This window comes from Atheta coriaria, unplaced genomic scaffold (assembly GCF_025399875.1).
Source record: "Atheta coriaria isolate IRGN ID8LTWV9N9 unplaced genomic scaffold, Caltech_Dcor_3.1 hic_scaffold_4_pilon, whole genome shotgun sequence".
Classification (NCBI taxonomy): domain Eukaryota; kingdom Metazoa; phylum Arthropoda; class Insecta; order Coleoptera; family Staphylinidae; genus Dalotia; species Dalotia coriaria.
In genome coordinates this window covers 9231100-9248950 of record NW_027045446.1, presented here as the reverse complement: position 1 = coordinate 9248950, position 17851 = coordinate 9231100, and the positions used below count along the sequence as shown (strand labels likewise).

Here is a 17851-nt window from a genome sequence, read left to right as displayed (position 1 = left end):
TAGCTGTCGGATGACATGCTGTGTCCGCATATTGCAGGTAGTTCTGTGCCGGTCGCTTGTTGATCCGGGAGTATATCTCCGAGCTCCAACGAATTTTTAGATTTTAATTCGGCAAATCGTGTTATATTCGTTCGGCAATCAATTATTTAGTTGTAACTAGTGTGTTTAATGTTTTATTAATGATTAATCGCGCGTTAAATGTTCACAAACGCTAGTTATTTGTTCGCGTTGTTGTGCGAATCGTGATTCCCAAAATGGCTGTGTTTGTAACATCCTGCAGTCTCAAGTGCCATCGCTGTATGCTCCGCACCCACAGCAAATTATGGGTTGTTCGCTCGCCGAATGAATCGCACATTTCTGGTGGTTTGCATTATTAAGTGAGATGCACTTCGGCTTGGATTGCAATTTTTTATTTGGGTGAGTACGAGTAACATAAATCTGAACATAATTATTGTGAACACTGATGGTGTTGCTTCTTCTGTTGCTTGATGTTATTACATGTACTGGAATGGCCTAACTGATGATTTTTTTTAATTACAGTACATCTTATGCCCTGGGATTCAATAGACTATTCATTGGTAAGTTTATAATTAGATTCCAACATTTGTCGGTATACAAATTGTGTTTTTTTATCGCATTCAACTTGTGTTTGTTATACGTGTTTGTATCACATTCCGGTTTTTACTGATACCTATCAATAACCAATGACGATTTAATTTCGCGAACCATTGGTGTAAATTTAAAATTTTCGTGTATTCAAAGCATGAAAGTTTTTCTAAACGTGTTTTTACCACTCGTGGAAATTAAGCACTAGCTGTTTGAAAATGGCCGCCAAAACGCTGCAGTTGTTCATAATTTTCTAAACTTGCTGTGGAAATTGATAATTTTCTTGAGAACCATTTGTCATATTTTTATGTTATCATATTCTGATAGCACAAGAGTCCGTAGATTAAGAATAAAATGGACAAAAATTGAAAAATGTCACTTTTTAGTACTTTTAGTGGCGTTTTTTACCTTTTACTGTTGGAAATATAATTATTTTATATGATTATCTGATAGAGAATTGTTCAATCTTTCATAATCAGCAATTTGTTGGTTGCTATCTCTTTTAGTTTAAGAGATATTAATTATCAAAAATCGTCGATAAAAATTATCAAGCACCCCCTTGGCAATTTTTCTTAAGATTTAAAATTTTATCTCTCAGATTTCTGTTTTAACTATCCTATCTTATAGAAAATAGTCTGCAGATTAAGACGCTGCGACGCGAACTTAATTATCTCTTTTAGTTCACGAGATATTCGCGATTGAATAAAATGGGCAAAAATTGAAAATGTCACTTTTAGTACTTTTAGTGGCGTTTTTGACCTTTTACTGTTGGAAATATAATTATTTTATATGATTATCTGATAGAGAATTGTTCAATCTTTCATAATCAGCAATTCGTTGGTTGCTATCTCTTTTAGTTTAAGAGATATTAATTATTGAAAATCGTCGATAAAAATCATCAAGCGCCCCCCCTTGGCAATTTTTTCTTAAGAATTAAAATTTCATCTCTCAGATTTCCGTTTTAACTATCCCATTTTATAGAGAATAGTCCGTATCAACTTTCTGCACGCAGCGAAGTCTAGTTTAGTTTTGATCACAGGTAATGTGCCAATTGCAAATTCGCGCACAAGGTCGCGTGCCTTCGACGCACCGTCATTGCGCATCTCTTGCTTTCTTATCATATACTGTCCCGTCGTGGTTTACGCAGTTTCGGCATGCACTATCGGTGGATTGCAGTCAGTTTTGTGCCGGTCGCTGATTAATCCAGTCGTGTTTTGAGAGACTTATATCGTTTATTCGGACTTCAATATTCTAAATCTGTGTTATACTCGAAGATCAATCGACTTTTATTTGTACTTTGCGACTATAGTAATTTGTTTAATGTTTGGAAATACCGGTTGTTTATCGCGTTTGTTATGTATATTACAAGTCACGTGATAGTGGATTTGAGAACATTCTTTACTCGGCGTTGTGTTTGGTGTCGGTTACTAAATTAATCGGATATATATCGGCCCCATGTTGATTCTCATCATTCAGAAAGATCCATCAGGCTCGTGTAAGTATTTTTTAACTAAACAGCATAGAATGTTTATTTTGTGTTGATTGTTAATTCTAACCTAATTCAATTGTATGAAATATTTTTGTTTTAATTAAGTTTTTCTTTAGTTACAGCTCTCGATGTGCCTGGCAGTCCGATAAGTACCCTGGTAAGTTCTTAATTCAATTATATTTTTAGGTGAAAGTAGTTAATATGCCGTAGTACTCGTTGCGTTAGGTATTGTAGTTTTTTTGCCATAACACACGAACGCAGTGTTACAATTAGTTCGAAATCATTTGCTCTGATGCGGAATTTAATTCTGTATCTCCCTGTATAGAAATTTATTGCAAGAAAATTCCGTAACGCGAGTTATATTGAAAGTTGTGTGTGTGCGCCGTAGTACTCGTTGCCTTAGGAATTGTAGTTTTTTTTTGTTATAACACACGAACGCGGTATCACAATAAGTTCGAAATCATTTTCCCTGATGCGGAATTTAATTCTGTATCTCCCTGTATTGAAATTTATTGCAAGAAAATTCCGTAACGCGAGTTATATTGAAAGTTGTGTGTGTACGCCCTAGTTCTCGTTGCGCTAGGAATTGTAGTTTTTTTGTTATAACACACGAACGCGGTATCACAATAAGTTCGAAATCATTTTCCCTGATGCGGAATTTAATTCTGTATCTCCCTGTATTGAAATTTATTGCAAGAAAATTCCGTGACGCGAGTTATATTGAAAGTTGTGTGTGCGTCGTAGTTCTCGTTGCGCTAGGAATTGTAGTTTTTTTTGTTATAACACATGAACGCGGTGTCTCAATAAGTTCGAAATCATTTTTCCTGATGCGGAATTTAATTCTGTATCTCCCTGTATTGAAATTTATTGCCAGAAAATTCCGTAACGCGAGTTATATTGAAAGTTGTGTGTGTGCGCCGTAGTTCTCGTTGCGCTAGGAATTGTAGTTGTTTTGATATAACACACGAACGCGGTATCACAATAAGTTCGAAATCATTTTGCCTGATGCGGAATTTAATTCTGTATCTCCCTGTATTGAAATTTATTGCAAGAAAAATCCGTAACGCGAGTTATATTGAAAGTTGTGTGTGTGCGCCGTAGTTCTCGTTGCGCTAGGAATTGTAGTTTTTTTTTGTTATAACACACGAACGCGGTGTCACAATAAGTTTGAAATCATTTTCCCGGATGCGGAATTTGATTCTGTATCTCCCTGTATAGAAATTTATTGCCAGAAAATTTCGTGACGCGAGTTATATTGAAAGTTTTGTGTGTATATTAAGAATTTGAAATCCGTTCTTGTCGTTGCGGTAGAAGTGACTCGTGTTCAGGGCCCCGTACGATGGTAGCGGTAGAAATTACTCGTGTTCAGGGCACGGTACGAAGGTAGCGGTAGAAGTGACTCGTGTTCAGGGCACCTTACGAAGGTAGCGGAAGTGAGTCGTGTTCATAAAATATAAAATATAAATTGTACTATTTGGAATGAAAAAAACTGGGATAAAAAGGCCGTACCGTCTCTTGTATTTTTTTGTTATGAATTATTTTCACTTCTTATTTTTCCGATTCTAATACTTTCGATTTTAATACTTTATTTTATAGAGAATATTTAAATTAGTCGCGATGTTGTGAACATCAATAATTTAATTAACTAACGTATACAGTAAACTTATACAAAGACACTTAGAAGACAATAAATTATTTATTTGTATTGGTAAATTACAAATTCCTGTTTTTCCCCATCCTTATTGCATTCCAAAACCAATATATAAGTAAGTAAAAGTAGTTTCGTGTATGTGTGTTACTTCTATATTGTGAATTTTTACTTTCGTCTTCTCAAGTACGTGTTTACTACTACGTTTGTTTATAAACAACTTTTTTGTTGGACTGAAGTGTATTATCGCGACGTACCTGCCTTGTACCTGGCAATGCGCAGCGCACACGGCAGTCGTTTCACCGCATGGTCCGCGAGCGCGTCTCACTACTAGCCACGCGTTTTCAGACTTCAATTATTCAATTAATCGTCGTGTATTCTTTTCGCCATCAGCATAATATTCGTAACGAGCATGTGTGGCTGTTTTGTTTGATGAGTTGTGGCGGTTAGAGTGTTCTTAAGTCACAAATAAGTGTCTGTTAATTTCTGCACGAGTTTTCAGATGATAAGAAATATTCCTGGATCTAAAATCACTTCATCATTGCACTGGTAGATGTTAAATTGATTATTCCATTTGAGGGATATTAATTTTGCAAATTACAAACACGTGGTAGCATTTCTTATCTGAATTCATAGCCCTGTTCCCGAAAATAACATGCATGATTTAATTATTACGTGTAATGTTATTAAAAAGTATCTGAGGATTATTAAAATGACAATAATCATGACCACGCTCTCTTTGCCGTCGACCGTCGACTCGTTCCTCTTTTCGCTGAACGTTTTTAATCGAATTACACTCCTTTGCATCATTAAATTAAAAAGTTTCTTGTTTTTTATTATTTCTAATAAAATCTTGTACGTTGAGTTTTTCGCTATCGTAGTCTCCATATATCTTAATATTTACAAGTAAATAGTTATTTTTATCGTATTTACCTACTGTATTACCACGCGCCGTCGCTTGCCGTCTGCAGATTTGGATGTTTTCCGCCGGATGTTCTATCAATTTATGGTGATACTTCACCCGTCGGTTACTTTATGCAGTTGATGCCATAATCAAATGATAAATATATACACAATAAATTAAAATGTAAGTGTTTTATTCTTGTAGCACCTATCTTACTCAAGTTTTCCGATGATGTTCGGGTAAAATCTTTGAATTTATGTTAAAATACAGTTGTTTCGGTATAAATTTCTCTCGTCATGAAGTGAATATTGACCATATTTGTAGTTTTTAAAATTTTGCTTTTGTAGCACCCTGTATAATAGTTTTTTCTAACAGTACGTAGTAAATTTGTGAGTTTTGAGTGTTCTTTGTTTTAAACTTGGGATTTTCCTTCTGGGACACCCTGTATGTTCGCTTTTCTTTGTGTTCGTGTAAATTTTCCTTAAACTGCGGTTTTAGGGCTATCTTTTTGCAGTCTATATTTTTGTAACACTCTGTTTATTAGTTTCCCGGAGCAACGGGTGAACACGAGCAATATTTGTAGTGTTTAGATGTTTTTCTCTTTTATGGTTGAATTTTCTAATTGTGACACCTTGTATAATCCTTTTCCTTCACATCCCTGAAAATTTTGCTTTGACTGATATTAGAATTTAACTTCTTGCACTTTAAATTTTCTTTTAGTAACGCCCTGTATATTTGTTTCCCAGAGTAACGGTGAAAAACGAGTGATATTTGAGTGTTTATATGTTTTCCTGTATGCACTTAAAAATTTTCTTTTGTGACACCCTGTATATTTGTTTCCATTTTCCATCACCTAGAAAATGGACAATTTGCTAAATTATTTATCCCGCTAGAACATTTTGATGTGTTACTTGCTTACATGTGCGCGATGATGCAGGTCGTAAGTTCGGTGTCAATATGGCGGCATGTATTCTGTTGACTTGTAAAATATAAACTTGTATTCTATTGTTAATAAATAAATAGTAAGATATATTGACTTCTTTGATTTGTACACTCCTTCTATCATTTCAGGAACAGGTCTCAAAGAGAGTCCCCTCTCACAGGGGATGATCCCCACTATAAATATTGTTAAGGTATCCTGTGTGATTTGTGTGCTCCTTCTTTCATTTCAGCAACAGGTCAGAACTTGTAAGAATATTTTTAAGTGTCACCTCTCTTGAGGCGACAAAACTTAGAAATATTTGAACAAGACCTTATAAGGATTGTCCTTATAAGGAGTTCCCCCTCTCTGGGGGTGATCCCCCACCATAAAAATTGTTGATATGCCTGATAATTTCGGGGATGAAGCGCAGAGACATCGTAGCTGTAGGATGGGCCGGGAGCAATGGACGGATCGAAGCAGTGGGCGATCGACCTGTGACTGTCTTATAACGACACGTGCCAAAAAATTTAAAAATCTGATCCTCCCCTGATTCTCTTTCTTCTCTACTCTACTCTCTGTTCTCTTCCTTCTATCTTCTCCTATTCTCTACTATTCCTTCTTCTTTTTCTATTTCTCTGTCTCTCCGTTTCTCCACTTGCTTTCTTATTTCTTCTCATATTGCCTTCACTTGTATTTCAATTTCTCTTATATTTCGTTGCAATTCATATATGCAACTCAAATTACACCTGATATTTTTATATTTGAGAAAAATGCCTTCTACACCTGAGATTCGATCCGTGTCTGCTAGCATGCCAGCAGGTGCACGTCTCCACTCGACCACCGAGTGTTTTTATTGTTGTCATTTGATTCTTCTATTTATGTTTCGACTTTTATCATGTTTTTAAAAACAACAGCACAATTCAAGTAACAGTGAGTTATCTTATTATACCCGCTGCTCACACATAAGACTTATATGCCATATTATTTAAAACTGAAAACGACAAAGAGGATACCACAAAAAATATGAATGAGATTATAATTATAGATTGTGTTTTATTGACAACATTTAACAATAGTTACATTACAGTTACAAAATATCAACAGCTAACAATTTCTGCCGCAATAAAGGTGCAATCCGCATTTAACGAAGCCGCACAACACGCGCGCACAATCCATAAAGCATTCAAAAATATTGCGTAACAACGCGAAGATAAATTAAGGAACTCAAGAATAATGAAGAAAATGTGCGTGCAGATCACCTGACGACAAAAATGAGACTAACGTGGTGCTCAAACCAAACGCGTGACGACCGTAGAAAAATTGCAAGAGATAAGAAAACATGTTTGTTTGTAAACACTGACAGTTTCAGTGTTGTAGTGCAGAGCATGAACAGAATTATACTCGTACTATGCATGGCACTATTAATTACGATTAAATTTTAAATCGGATACCTGATAGACAATTTAATTCTACATCCATTATTTCGATAACCTTTTTTGATAACATTAACCGTTTAAACCCTATTTATAATTTAAGAGAAAAATGCATTCATTTTTCGTAGACATTTTTGTTCTTGACATAATCGCCAAAAAATTCGACCATCTTCTTCGACCGACAAACATTATAACAAAAAAGTTCGACCCTGTTTTTCGACCGAAAAAATTTTAGCAAAAAAATTCGAACGAAAAATTTGAAGTAAAAAATTTGACAAAAATCACCCTTTTATGCAAATTTTCGCGGGTTACAGGTCGAATTCCTGCAACAAACAAATACAACCCGACGGAGAATTTAATTCCGCATCTCTAGACGTCGTGCTGAAGTTTGTAAGCCGCCTAGATAGCGCGCAAACACGAAAAAATACAAACATTTCACGAGAAAGGGTGACAAATCACCCTTTTATGCAAATTTTCGCCGGTTGCAGGTCGAATTCCTGCAACAAACAAATACAACCCGACGGAGAATTTAATTCCGCATCTCTAGACGTCGTGCTGAAGTTTGTAAGCCGCCTAGATCGCGCGCAAACACGAAAAAATACAAACATTTCACGAGAAAGGGTGACAAAAATCACACTTTTATGCAAATTTTCGCGGGTTGCAGGTCGAATTCCTGCAACAAACAAATACAACCCGACGGAGAATTTAATTCCGCATCTCTAGACGTCGTGCCGAAGTTTGTAAGCCGCCTAGATAGCGCGCAAACACGAAAAAATACAAACATTTCACGAGAAAGGGTGACAAAAATCACACTTTTATGCAAATTTTCGCGGGTTACAGGTCGAATTCCTGCAACAAACAAATACAACCCGACGGAGAATTTAATTCCGCATCTCTAGACGTCGCGCTGAAGTTTGTAAGCCGCCTAGATAGCGCGCAAACACGAAAAAATACAAACATTTCACGAGAAAGGGTGACAAAAATCACCCTTTTATGCAAATTTTCGCCGGTTGCAGGTCGAATTCCTGCAACAAGCAAATACAACCCGACGGAGAATTTAATTCCGCATCTCTAGACGTCGTGCTGAAGTTTGTAAGCCGCCTAGATAGCGCGCAAACACGAAAAAATACAAACATTTCACGAGAAAGGGTGACAAAAATCACACTTTTATGCAAATTTTCGCGGGTTACAGGTCGAATTCCTGCAACAAACAAATACAGCCCGACGGAGAATTTAATTCCGCATCTCTAGACGTCACGCTGAAGTTTGTAAGCCGCCTAGATAGCGGGCAAACACGAAAAAATACATACATTTCACGAGAAAGGGTGACAAAAATCACCCTTTTATGCAAATTTTCGCGGGTTACAGGTCGAATTCCTGCAACAAACAAATACAACCCGACGGAGAATTTAATTCCGCATCTCTAGACGCCGCGCTGAAGTTTGTAAGCCACCTAGATCGCGCGCAAACACGAAAAAATACAAACATTTCACGAGAAAGGGTGACAAAAATCACCCTTTTATGCAAATTTTCGCGGGTTACAGGTCGAATTCCTGCAACAAACAAATACAACCCGACGGAGAATTTAATTCCGCATCTCTAGACGCCGCGCTGAAGTTTGTAAGCCGCCTAGATCGCGCGCAAACACGAAAAAATACAAACATTTCACGAGAAAGGGTGACAAAAATCACCCTTTTATGCAAATTTTCGCGGGTTACAGGTCGAATTCCTGCAACAAACAAATACAACCCGACGGAGAATTTAATTCCGCATCTCTAGACGTCGTGCTGAAGTTTGTAAGCCGCCTAGATAGCGCGCAAACACGAAAAAATACAAACATTTCACGAGAAAGGGTGACAAAAATCACCCTTTTATGCAAATTTTCGCCGGTTGCAGGTCGAATTCCTGCAACAAACAAATACAACCCGACGGAGAATTTAATTCCGCATCTCTAGACGCCGCGCTGAAGTTTGTAAGCCACCTAGATCGCGCGCAAGCACGAAAAAATACAAGCATTTCACGAGAAAGAGTGACAAAATCACCCTTTAATGCAAATTTTGCGGGTTACAGGTCGAATTCCTGCAACAAACAAATACAACCCGACGGAGAATTTAATTCCGCATCTCTAGACGCCGCGCTGAAGTTTGTAAGCCACCTAGATCGCGCGCAAGCACGAAAAAATACAAACATTTCACGAGAAAGGGTGACAAAAATCACCCTTTTATGCAAATTTTCGCCGGTTGCAGGTCGAATTCCTGCAACAAACAAATACAACCCGACGGAGAATTTAATTCCGCATCTCTAGACGTCGTGCTGAAGTTTGTAAGCCGCCTAGATAGCGCGCAAACACGAAAAATACAAACATTTCACGAGAAAGGGTGACATAAATCACCCTTTTATGCAAATTTTCGCCGGTTGCAGGTCGAATTCCTGCAACAAACAAATACAACCCGACGGAGAATTTAATTCCGCATCTCTAGACGCCGCGCTGAAGTTTGTAATCCACCTAGATCGCGCGCCAGCACGAAAAAATACAAGCATTTCACGAGAAAGAGTGACAAAATCACCCTTTAATGCAAATTTTGCGGGTTACAGGTCGAATTCCTGCAACAAACAAATACAACCCGACGGAGAATTTAATTCCGCATCTCTAGACGTCGTGCCGAAGTTTGTAAGCCGCCTAGATCGCGCGCAAACACGAAAAAATACAAACATTTCACGAGAAAGGGTGACAAAAATCACCCTTTTATGCAAATTTTCGCGGGTTACAGGTCGAATTCCTGCAACAAACAAATACAACCCGACGGAGAATTTAATTCCGCATCTCTAGACGTCGTGCTGAAGTTTGTAAGCCGCCTAGATAGCGCGCAAACACGAAAAAATACAAACTTTTCACGAGAAAGGGTGACAAATCACTCTTTTATGCAAATTATCGCCGGTTGCAGGTCGAATTCCTGCAACAAACAAATACAGCCCGACGGAGAATTTAATTCCGCATCTCTAGACGTCACGCTGAAGTTTGTAAGCCGCCTAGATAGCGGGCAAACACGAAAAAATACATACATTTCACGAGAAAGGGTGACAAAAATCACCCTTTTATGCAAATTTTCGCCGGTTGCAGGTCGAATTCCTGCAACACACAAATACAACCCGACGGAGAATTTAATTCTACATCTCTGGACACCTGGCTCAAGTTTGTGTGACACCCGTTCGCGTGCAATGACTAAAAAGACATACATATTACGAGCACGTATGGATAAATACAAAACAAACACTTAATTACACATACCACATACCAGTATTTCACGCGTTGCAACACTCACACTAATGTTGAAGATGATAAAAAACTGCGAAATAAATTAGATGGTTAACGGGAAGTAAAGGAAGGGGTGTTATTATTTATTTTTAAATCGGGGGTCCGCCGACGAAGCGAATCAAATTCGCATTTTAATTTAGCTCGTGACGCGGCCATCGGAATTAGAAGGCGATTGCTAAAACAAAGAAAGAAATTATGATATAAATAAATATATTAATACATCGGAGAAAAAGCACTATATGTTGTTGAGTTAAAAGTGACATAAGTACACTAGGATAATGATGAATAAATCTACATGGGCGCGATTTAGCCATCTAACCTTGTATGCACGAAATATTTACCATTTTAGTACATTCAACGCGCAAATAGTCAGTAATATGACTTAACAAACTTATGATAAGACTATCCGCAATAAACAGTTTCAATTTTCAAATTTAATTTTTCGCCGGTAAATATGAATCACATTTGGTCCAATAGTGGAGAAACTATAATTATAGGAATGATAATATTTACCAGGTCCGTGTTCTGAGGTTGATGAAGAATACTTTGCACAAGTGAATTTATTATACGCTAGTAAAGTATCTACCTTAGCGCCGCCTCGTGGCTTATTTTTTAAATGGTGGGTAAGCTACACCTGTCAAGCTAATGTTTACACTTTCTTATTGAATATATTATCAATAATTAAACATTTAAAAAAAATGTCGACAAAAAAATATTTTTGTTTGTATGCCAATATCATGTTTCTCAGAAACAACTATTTCATCAACTGCAGCATCTGCTGGAGCTGTATTAATTATTGCAGATGAAATTCTTTCCCGTCGTTTTCGCAATCTCTCAGCTCGTAAACCTGCATTAGAATTTCTTTTTTTTTACGTATATTAGAGGAAATATAGTTGGGTGATAAGATTCATTGAGTGGATTGTTAGATTTTTCACCCCCAACAAAATGTGCACTGCAAATTCTGGAATTTTTTCCAGGCTGCCACGGTTTTCCATCACTCCTGCAATCAGAGCTTTACTTATAAAATTGTGACAATAATTGAAATTATTTGTTTGCTATTAAAATTGAATAATCATGTTTAGTGAAAAAGAACTAAATACCCTATTTTTATAGCCATTTTAGTAATTTATTCACTTTTCATACCGCTTGAAGGAATGAGACTGAAGCCGGTCTTCTTTTTCACTCACACAATAAGACTTCTGTCACACCCTACACAGTTTTCGGCCATCATTATGGTATACGTATCAAGTGTAGTAAGTAACGTTTACAATGGTTAACAACACTTTTGCGATTCATTTTTATATTATAGATTACTATTTTATTCATAATAATAAAATTATTAATTTTAAGTGTATTTGGCACAATTAGTTCAGTTAATTAAATTTTTCATACTGACACACTTATAATAAGTAAGTTACTCTTTGTCTACACTAAAATTTATCTAGAAACTAGAAATAATTTATATGGCAAAACAACGTTTGCCCGGTTAACTAGTATATATATAACATATGGTACTCAAGGTTTCAGATCTCACTATTTAAGAAATAAGCCACGAGGCGGCGCTAAGGTAGATACTTTACTAGCGTATTGGCGTTCACAAGCTATGACTGGCCGGCGTCCGACGCAACCCACTCACTCACTCACAGTGTGTTTATGAATAAGTACACTAAACTCACAAAATTTAGATTAACGAAGATTATACGAGCGATAAATTTTTATTGAATTGCCAAACACGACTATAAACACTAATTATCACCGGTGATCAACCAAATATGAAGTGATTAAGAACAATAATAATATTACTATAGTCGCAAGTTAAAATTAAATAGTCGACTGCTGACCGAATATAATGCATATTTAGATAGCAAAAGACTAAACAAACAAAACGAGTCGCGAGAAATACTTCTGGATCAACCAGAGACCAGCCCGAAACTGGCCGCAATTCGCAGAGAGCGCATGCCGTAGCCGCGAGCAAGCAACGGCGCGATAGTTTATGATAAGAAAGCAAGAGATGCGCAAAGCCAGTGCGTCGATAACCCGAGACCTTGTACGCGAATTGCATTTGGCACGTTACCTGCGATCAAAACTAAACTATGATGCGGCATCGTGCGGCGTGAGAAGATGGCAACGACGACACACGGGTATGCGATAAGAAAGTGTACGTTCAACAAAACAAACACAATTCTCGTGCCGAATGCCCATGTTTGCCGGTAAATATAAAAATAAACAATACAATTCTATTTTATGATTTTTAGTTCATGCTAGTGACATCTATGAATGATGACTATCTGCCTCAATTAAGATTATTAAAAGTAACGAAAAATTAAAATACGATTTATGTAAACCTTATTTCGTATGATTGCCCGCTTTTACATCAAATATTAAAGTGATGTTTAATTATATTCTCTTATATTGTTTTAGCCCTATTTAGATTATTATATGAGAATTGAACAATTTCAACTGTTTATTACGATTCTCCATGTTCTTTTTATTTTTAAACTAAACTAAAAAAGAAAGAAAAAGAAGCAAAGAAAAACTCTATCAGAATATGATAGAAGCATGAAAATGTGACAAATGATTCTCGAGAAAATTACCAATTTCTATAGCAAGTTTAGAAAATTATGAACAATTGTAGCCTGTTGCCGACCACTTTGAAACAGCTCGTGTTTTCCACGAGTGGTAAAAACATCTAGTAAGTCTTGTAAGATTTAGTGAAAATGACTGACGTGTTGAACACATTTAACTTATTTTGTTAATGTTTTCTATAATTATAATTATTACTATGATGATTAATACGCCGAGAATAATGTTTATTATGGTTATAATAATTTAATGAAATCTCCGAGGATGACGTCGAAAATCGTTCAAAAGAATTAGTTTCGTAACGAGGATCACACGATTTGAGACCGGAACCAACACATGCAGCATACGCAAACAAATGTGGAATATAATTTTGTTCAACTACCCCGCTACAAAAATGTGCCCAAGGTCCCAAACAGAAAATACCTACATCCTCCCCAGCATGCGCCGCACTACTCATTGGCACAAACGCCGGAAACCGATATTCCACATTCTTAGTATCATCATCACTAATATTATATCGCTCGCCATTTTCACCCTTAAATCCATATTTACCCGATGCGTAAGACAATGTGGAATAAACTATACCATCAGATCCTTTCCCCGCAATCTCAAATATATTATTACCTCGCTTTGCATAACCGGAAGTGATCATAGCATGTGAATGATCAGAAGTAACAAGAATCAACGTATCCAGTTCGGAAGTCATCTCTAAAGCTGCAGCGATTGCGTCATCGAACTCAGCAGTTTCATCCAGGGCCTTTTAGCTCGGTTATTGTGATGGCCATGATCAATTCTGCCACCTTCCACGAAAAGAAAGAAACCTTTATCGCATGTGAGCTGTTTAATGGCTACCTGTGTCATATCTTTCAAACTAGGTTGTGTTTTCGGTGCTTTAAGATGATATTCCATGTGACTACTGGCGAAAATTCCAAGTAGGTAATCTATTTTTGTCGTTGATAATAACTCATCTCTATTTGTAACGTAGACACCGGAACTACCTTTAGCTTGTTTCCATTCGTTGATGAGATTTCTCCCATCTGCTCTTTGTCCTGCTTCACCAGCTGGATCATTCTCATTGGTTGGCAGGAAATTTTGCCATCCTCCACCTAGGATTACATTCAAATTCTTACCAGTTTCACCTTTCATCAACTGCATGGCGATATCAGGACACTGAGTAGGATCAACGTTGTCTGTTAACATATGCGCATCATTTTCCCATTCTCTGTAAGCCACACTGGCGTATGCTCCAGCAGGAGATGCATGAGTAACACGAGTTGTGGTAACTATTCCGGTTTTCCTTCCGGCTTGTTGGAAAGCTCTTGCTATTGACATGGTATGAGTACTTGGGTCCATAGATGCTTCACAATCTTTTAAACCTACGTTACCATTGACGCCAATTGTACCAATGTTACCTTTTACACCGGTGTGGTAAGCAGTTGCGGAGCATGCAGAGTCAGCTACTTGAGAATCTACACAGTAAGTCTACAAAATAAGTGTTAAATTATAAAGTTGAATAAATCAAATCATACTTTTGAAAGTCCTGCATAAGGAAAGCGTTCCACTGTGAGTTTAAGTTCTTCACCACCGTCTGAGATGTTTCTTGATTGTGCCATGTAAACTCTAGTTGCAAACCAAGTAGAAAATGAACAGCCATCACCCAAAAATAAAATAACATTTTTGCCTGATCTAAAAATACATTTAAAAATATTGTTAGATTCAAGACAATAATTTTTGTTAATAAAAACTACATACTTGTATTTAAACGTTGTCCGATTTTTTCTTTCAAAGTGTTTTGTCCTTCTTCCAGCCAATATTCAGAATCGTTTTCATTTTCATCAGCGTAATAATCCTGATAGAGATCGTTAAAATACTCCAGGAAGTCGTGATAGATATCTCTAGTTACTAATTATTTAATTAATTATTTCAAATTATATATTTTTGTTTTACATTTTATCATTTTTTCTACTTACATCGGCCTTTATAATTATCCGGAAGTCTAGATGCTTCACACACAAGATAAAATAAAAAACATACAGAGATTTTGTACATGATTATATTGTTAATTAATTAATGAATGAATAAAAATCAGAATAAAAATGTTTAAAACATTTCTGGCCGATATATTGCCCAGACGTTTGTTATTTTGTTTATTTCAAGATTATTTTTAATCTTTTATCAGTAAAAAGCAGACAATAACTTAACATTTCGAAATTATTTATTATTTTTTTCAAGGGAATGTCCTGAATTTATAAATTTCATAACAAATTCCTGTAAATGCGTTCTGTTTATATGCAACCTAATATACATGGAATTTCAGGGTCAGACTTGTTTTTATGACCAGTGGAGGTTATTTTGATTAAATGTGTTGCAATAATTGGTTCGGATGATTTAATTTGCAAAAATTATCAAAATTGTGATGCATAATTTAATGGAGAATGGCTAATAATGTGGTACTTTTATCAGTTACTTTGTATTATAACAATAATTGTTACAGCACACATTGGTGACAATCTTCTCGAAAATGTAAGAACTCCAGTGTACAAAGCATTTGCAGACAATATCACACATGCATTAATTGGATTTCTGGGTTGGATCATTGTCTCTCTGAATATAAAGTATACAAACACTTTGTATTTACTTGTGGATTCAATATTATGTCTCCTAATTGCATCCCTAATTGATATGGATCACTTTTGTGCAGCCAAATCAATATCTTTACAGGTATATTTTATTTAAACCATTTTAATTCAATTTAAAAGAAGATTTGATTGGCATGATAATAATTTAAATGGTCATTTTTTTAGGATGCAACTTCTTTGAATCACAGGCCTTTTCTGCATTTGTCAACACTCCCATTGACAATTATTCTGGTTTTATTAGGATGGGCACATTCAACAAACAATGTATATATGGAAAAAATAGCTTTGATTATGTTTGTGGCCTTTGGCACACATCACACCAGGGACGCTTACAGAAGAGGGTATTGGTTGGCTCCTTTTGGTTCAACACCACCATTGTCATATTTCTGTTATTTGTTCATCACTATTTTGATTCCATATGGTGTGGTATTGTGGTGTAAATATTTTAAGCTCTCAAGAAGATTAACCACTATCACCATGACTGATTATTCTGATGATGTGCAATATTTGGTTGATGTTTAGATATTTAAAGCGATGTTGACAAATGTTAGAAATTCTATATTTATAAAAATTATTATAAAAATCAAATAATTGTTAAATGCATAAATTATTAACAAATAAATGTAATTGTTAAACATATTGTTAAAACGTTGTTGTTAAACACTTTTATGTTTCAAAACCATGGAAAAACTGGCGCTTTAAAGGTCGAAGTAGAAAAGTATATGAATATAAACTTTAAGAAATTATCAGAAAGCAGAATAGTTAATGTTTAGTTCCGCAAACGTGTTGTATAATTGATATAATTTTACAGTTTATAAAATAATAAACTGTTAATTGTATAAAAAAACGCTGTTAAACAACAGCTACCGCTGTAATTTAATGCAAACAGAAATAAAATCAAACTAAATCTACTAAACTTTGAAATGATTTAAGGAATCTTCCCGATTCTTAGCAGGGTCAAAGTTGATTTCACTTTATTCAACTTTTTTCTATTGAATTTTGCCAAAACAAATAAAAATATGTGCCTTGAAGTACAAAGTTCCAATTCTATGTTCCTAATCATCTTATACTGTCGTAGTAATATAATATAAAATCGACAATTTTTAAAAACACTTAAAATTCTTCAATATTGTACATAGAATAAAATATTTCTACGATCAAAAGTTAAGAAACAAAACGATGTCGTAATTAATTTCACTTATATGGTACTTAACGATATACATCTTTTTCAATTGGATTTTCAGTTATCAGAAACTGATAATTCCAAAAGTTCGTATATAATCCATGTCACACATTTGCAAGTGTTTCATCTGAATCAAATTTGCAATTTGGGCGTTATTTAATTCAGTCGCGAACGTGCAACTTTCAACCACAAACAAAATGTCCGCTCAGGTATGTAAACTCATTCACTTACAACCTCATTTAAAATCCTCATTTTTTAGCAAGCCAAAGATTTTCTCGACCGGCTCGATACAGTCGAAACAAACGTTTATATTTTGAGTGCGGTTTTTGGTGCGACGTGTGCAATCCTGCTGGTAATTGTCGCTGTCTTTGGCCATATGATATACCAACTTAGGTCTAAAGCCAACAAAGGCCAAATTGGTGGCCCAGCACCATTCTTGGGTGGGCCAGTGGAGAGTGAACGTCCCGACCTGAATCGCAACCCATCCCTATACAGCGCGCCAATGCCCCGCATACAGAGCTTGACCGCCGACAATCTCAGGCATCAGGACGCGCAATGGAACAATGGCGGCCACAGCCTGCCCCATGTTGGCAACAGGAACAACTTCAGGCCGCCCACAGCTAATGTAGACAGACCATTCCCACTTTCGCAACGACCGTAAGGAAAAAACCGCGATCGTAATAAATTGTTATCATTGAATCTTGGTTTTAGAGGTAATCCCGGCGCGGCATACAATAACAACGTGGGATATTAAACATATCGAAAATATTTATTACTCAAAACCAACACGTTTCAATAATTTGTTATTACGTATCATTAAATGTACACCTTAGAGTTGAAAATATGATAACATTTCATAGATAAAACTGGCGTTTCAATCTCAATCACATCAAATTCACTAACACATGACCATAAAAAGTAGTTACTGTTTGTTTTTTACTTTATTCTTCATGATTCACCGATGTGCAATTTATACCATGGATTACACATTAGAAATGCTTCTTATCTAGTAGATAAACCAATTTTCCAATCGTTTTAATCCATTGTATTGCGCTATATATTCTTAGAAAACATAAAACTTTTCTATTCGAGTAAAATTTCATCACGAACCTTCCTCATTTAATTCTT

The 17851-nt window shown here is 36.0% G+C and overlaps 3 protein-coding genes and 1 long non-coding RNA gene across 4 annotated transcripts; 3 read left to right on the top strand and 1 right to left on the bottom strand.

Annotated features, from left to right (window-relative positions):
* Nucleotides 1-61: 61 nt before the first annotated feature.
* On the top strand, nucleotides 62-4226 carry LOC135790413 (uncharacterized). The gene is made up of 3 exons (XR_010547757.1): nucleotides 62-417; nucleotides 541-578; nucleotides 2212-4226. It is a non-coding gene; the product is annotated as an uncharacterized lncRNA (long non-coding RNA).
* An 8844-nt stretch (nucleotides 4227-13070) lies between these two features.
* Nucleotides 13071-14574, bottom strand: LOC135790885 (membrane-bound alkaline phosphatase-like). The gene is given in 3 exon segments (XM_065301171.1): nucleotides 13071-13660; nucleotides 13663-14383; nucleotides 14431-14574. Coding segments are annotated over 3 exon segments (1395 nt in total). The 5' UTR covers nucleotides 14515-14574.
* Nucleotides 14575-15213: 639 nt separating this feature from the next.
* Nucleotides 15214-16179, top strand: LOC135791412 (transmembrane protein 267). The gene is made up of 2 exons (XM_065301822.1): nucleotides 15214-15622; nucleotides 15706-16179. Exons 1-2 carry the CDS (start codon nucleotides 15347-15349, stop codon nucleotides 16060-16062), a joined length of 633 nt encoding a protein of 210 aa, XP_065157894.1. The 5' UTR covers nucleotides 15214-15346; the 3' UTR covers nucleotides 16063-16179.
* Nucleotides 16180-16771: 592 nt separating this feature from the next.
* On the top strand, nucleotides 16772-17589 carry LOC135791414 (uncharacterized). The gene is made up of 3 exons (XM_065301826.1): nucleotides 16772-16932; nucleotides 16983-17380; nucleotides 17435-17589. The coding sequence occupies exons 1-3, from the start codon at nucleotides 16921-16923 to the stop codon at nucleotides 17475-17477; spliced, it is 453 nt and encodes a 150-aa protein (XP_065157898.1). The 5' UTR covers nucleotides 16772-16920; the 3' UTR covers nucleotides 17478-17589.
* Nucleotides 17590-17851: the final 262 nt, after the last annotated feature.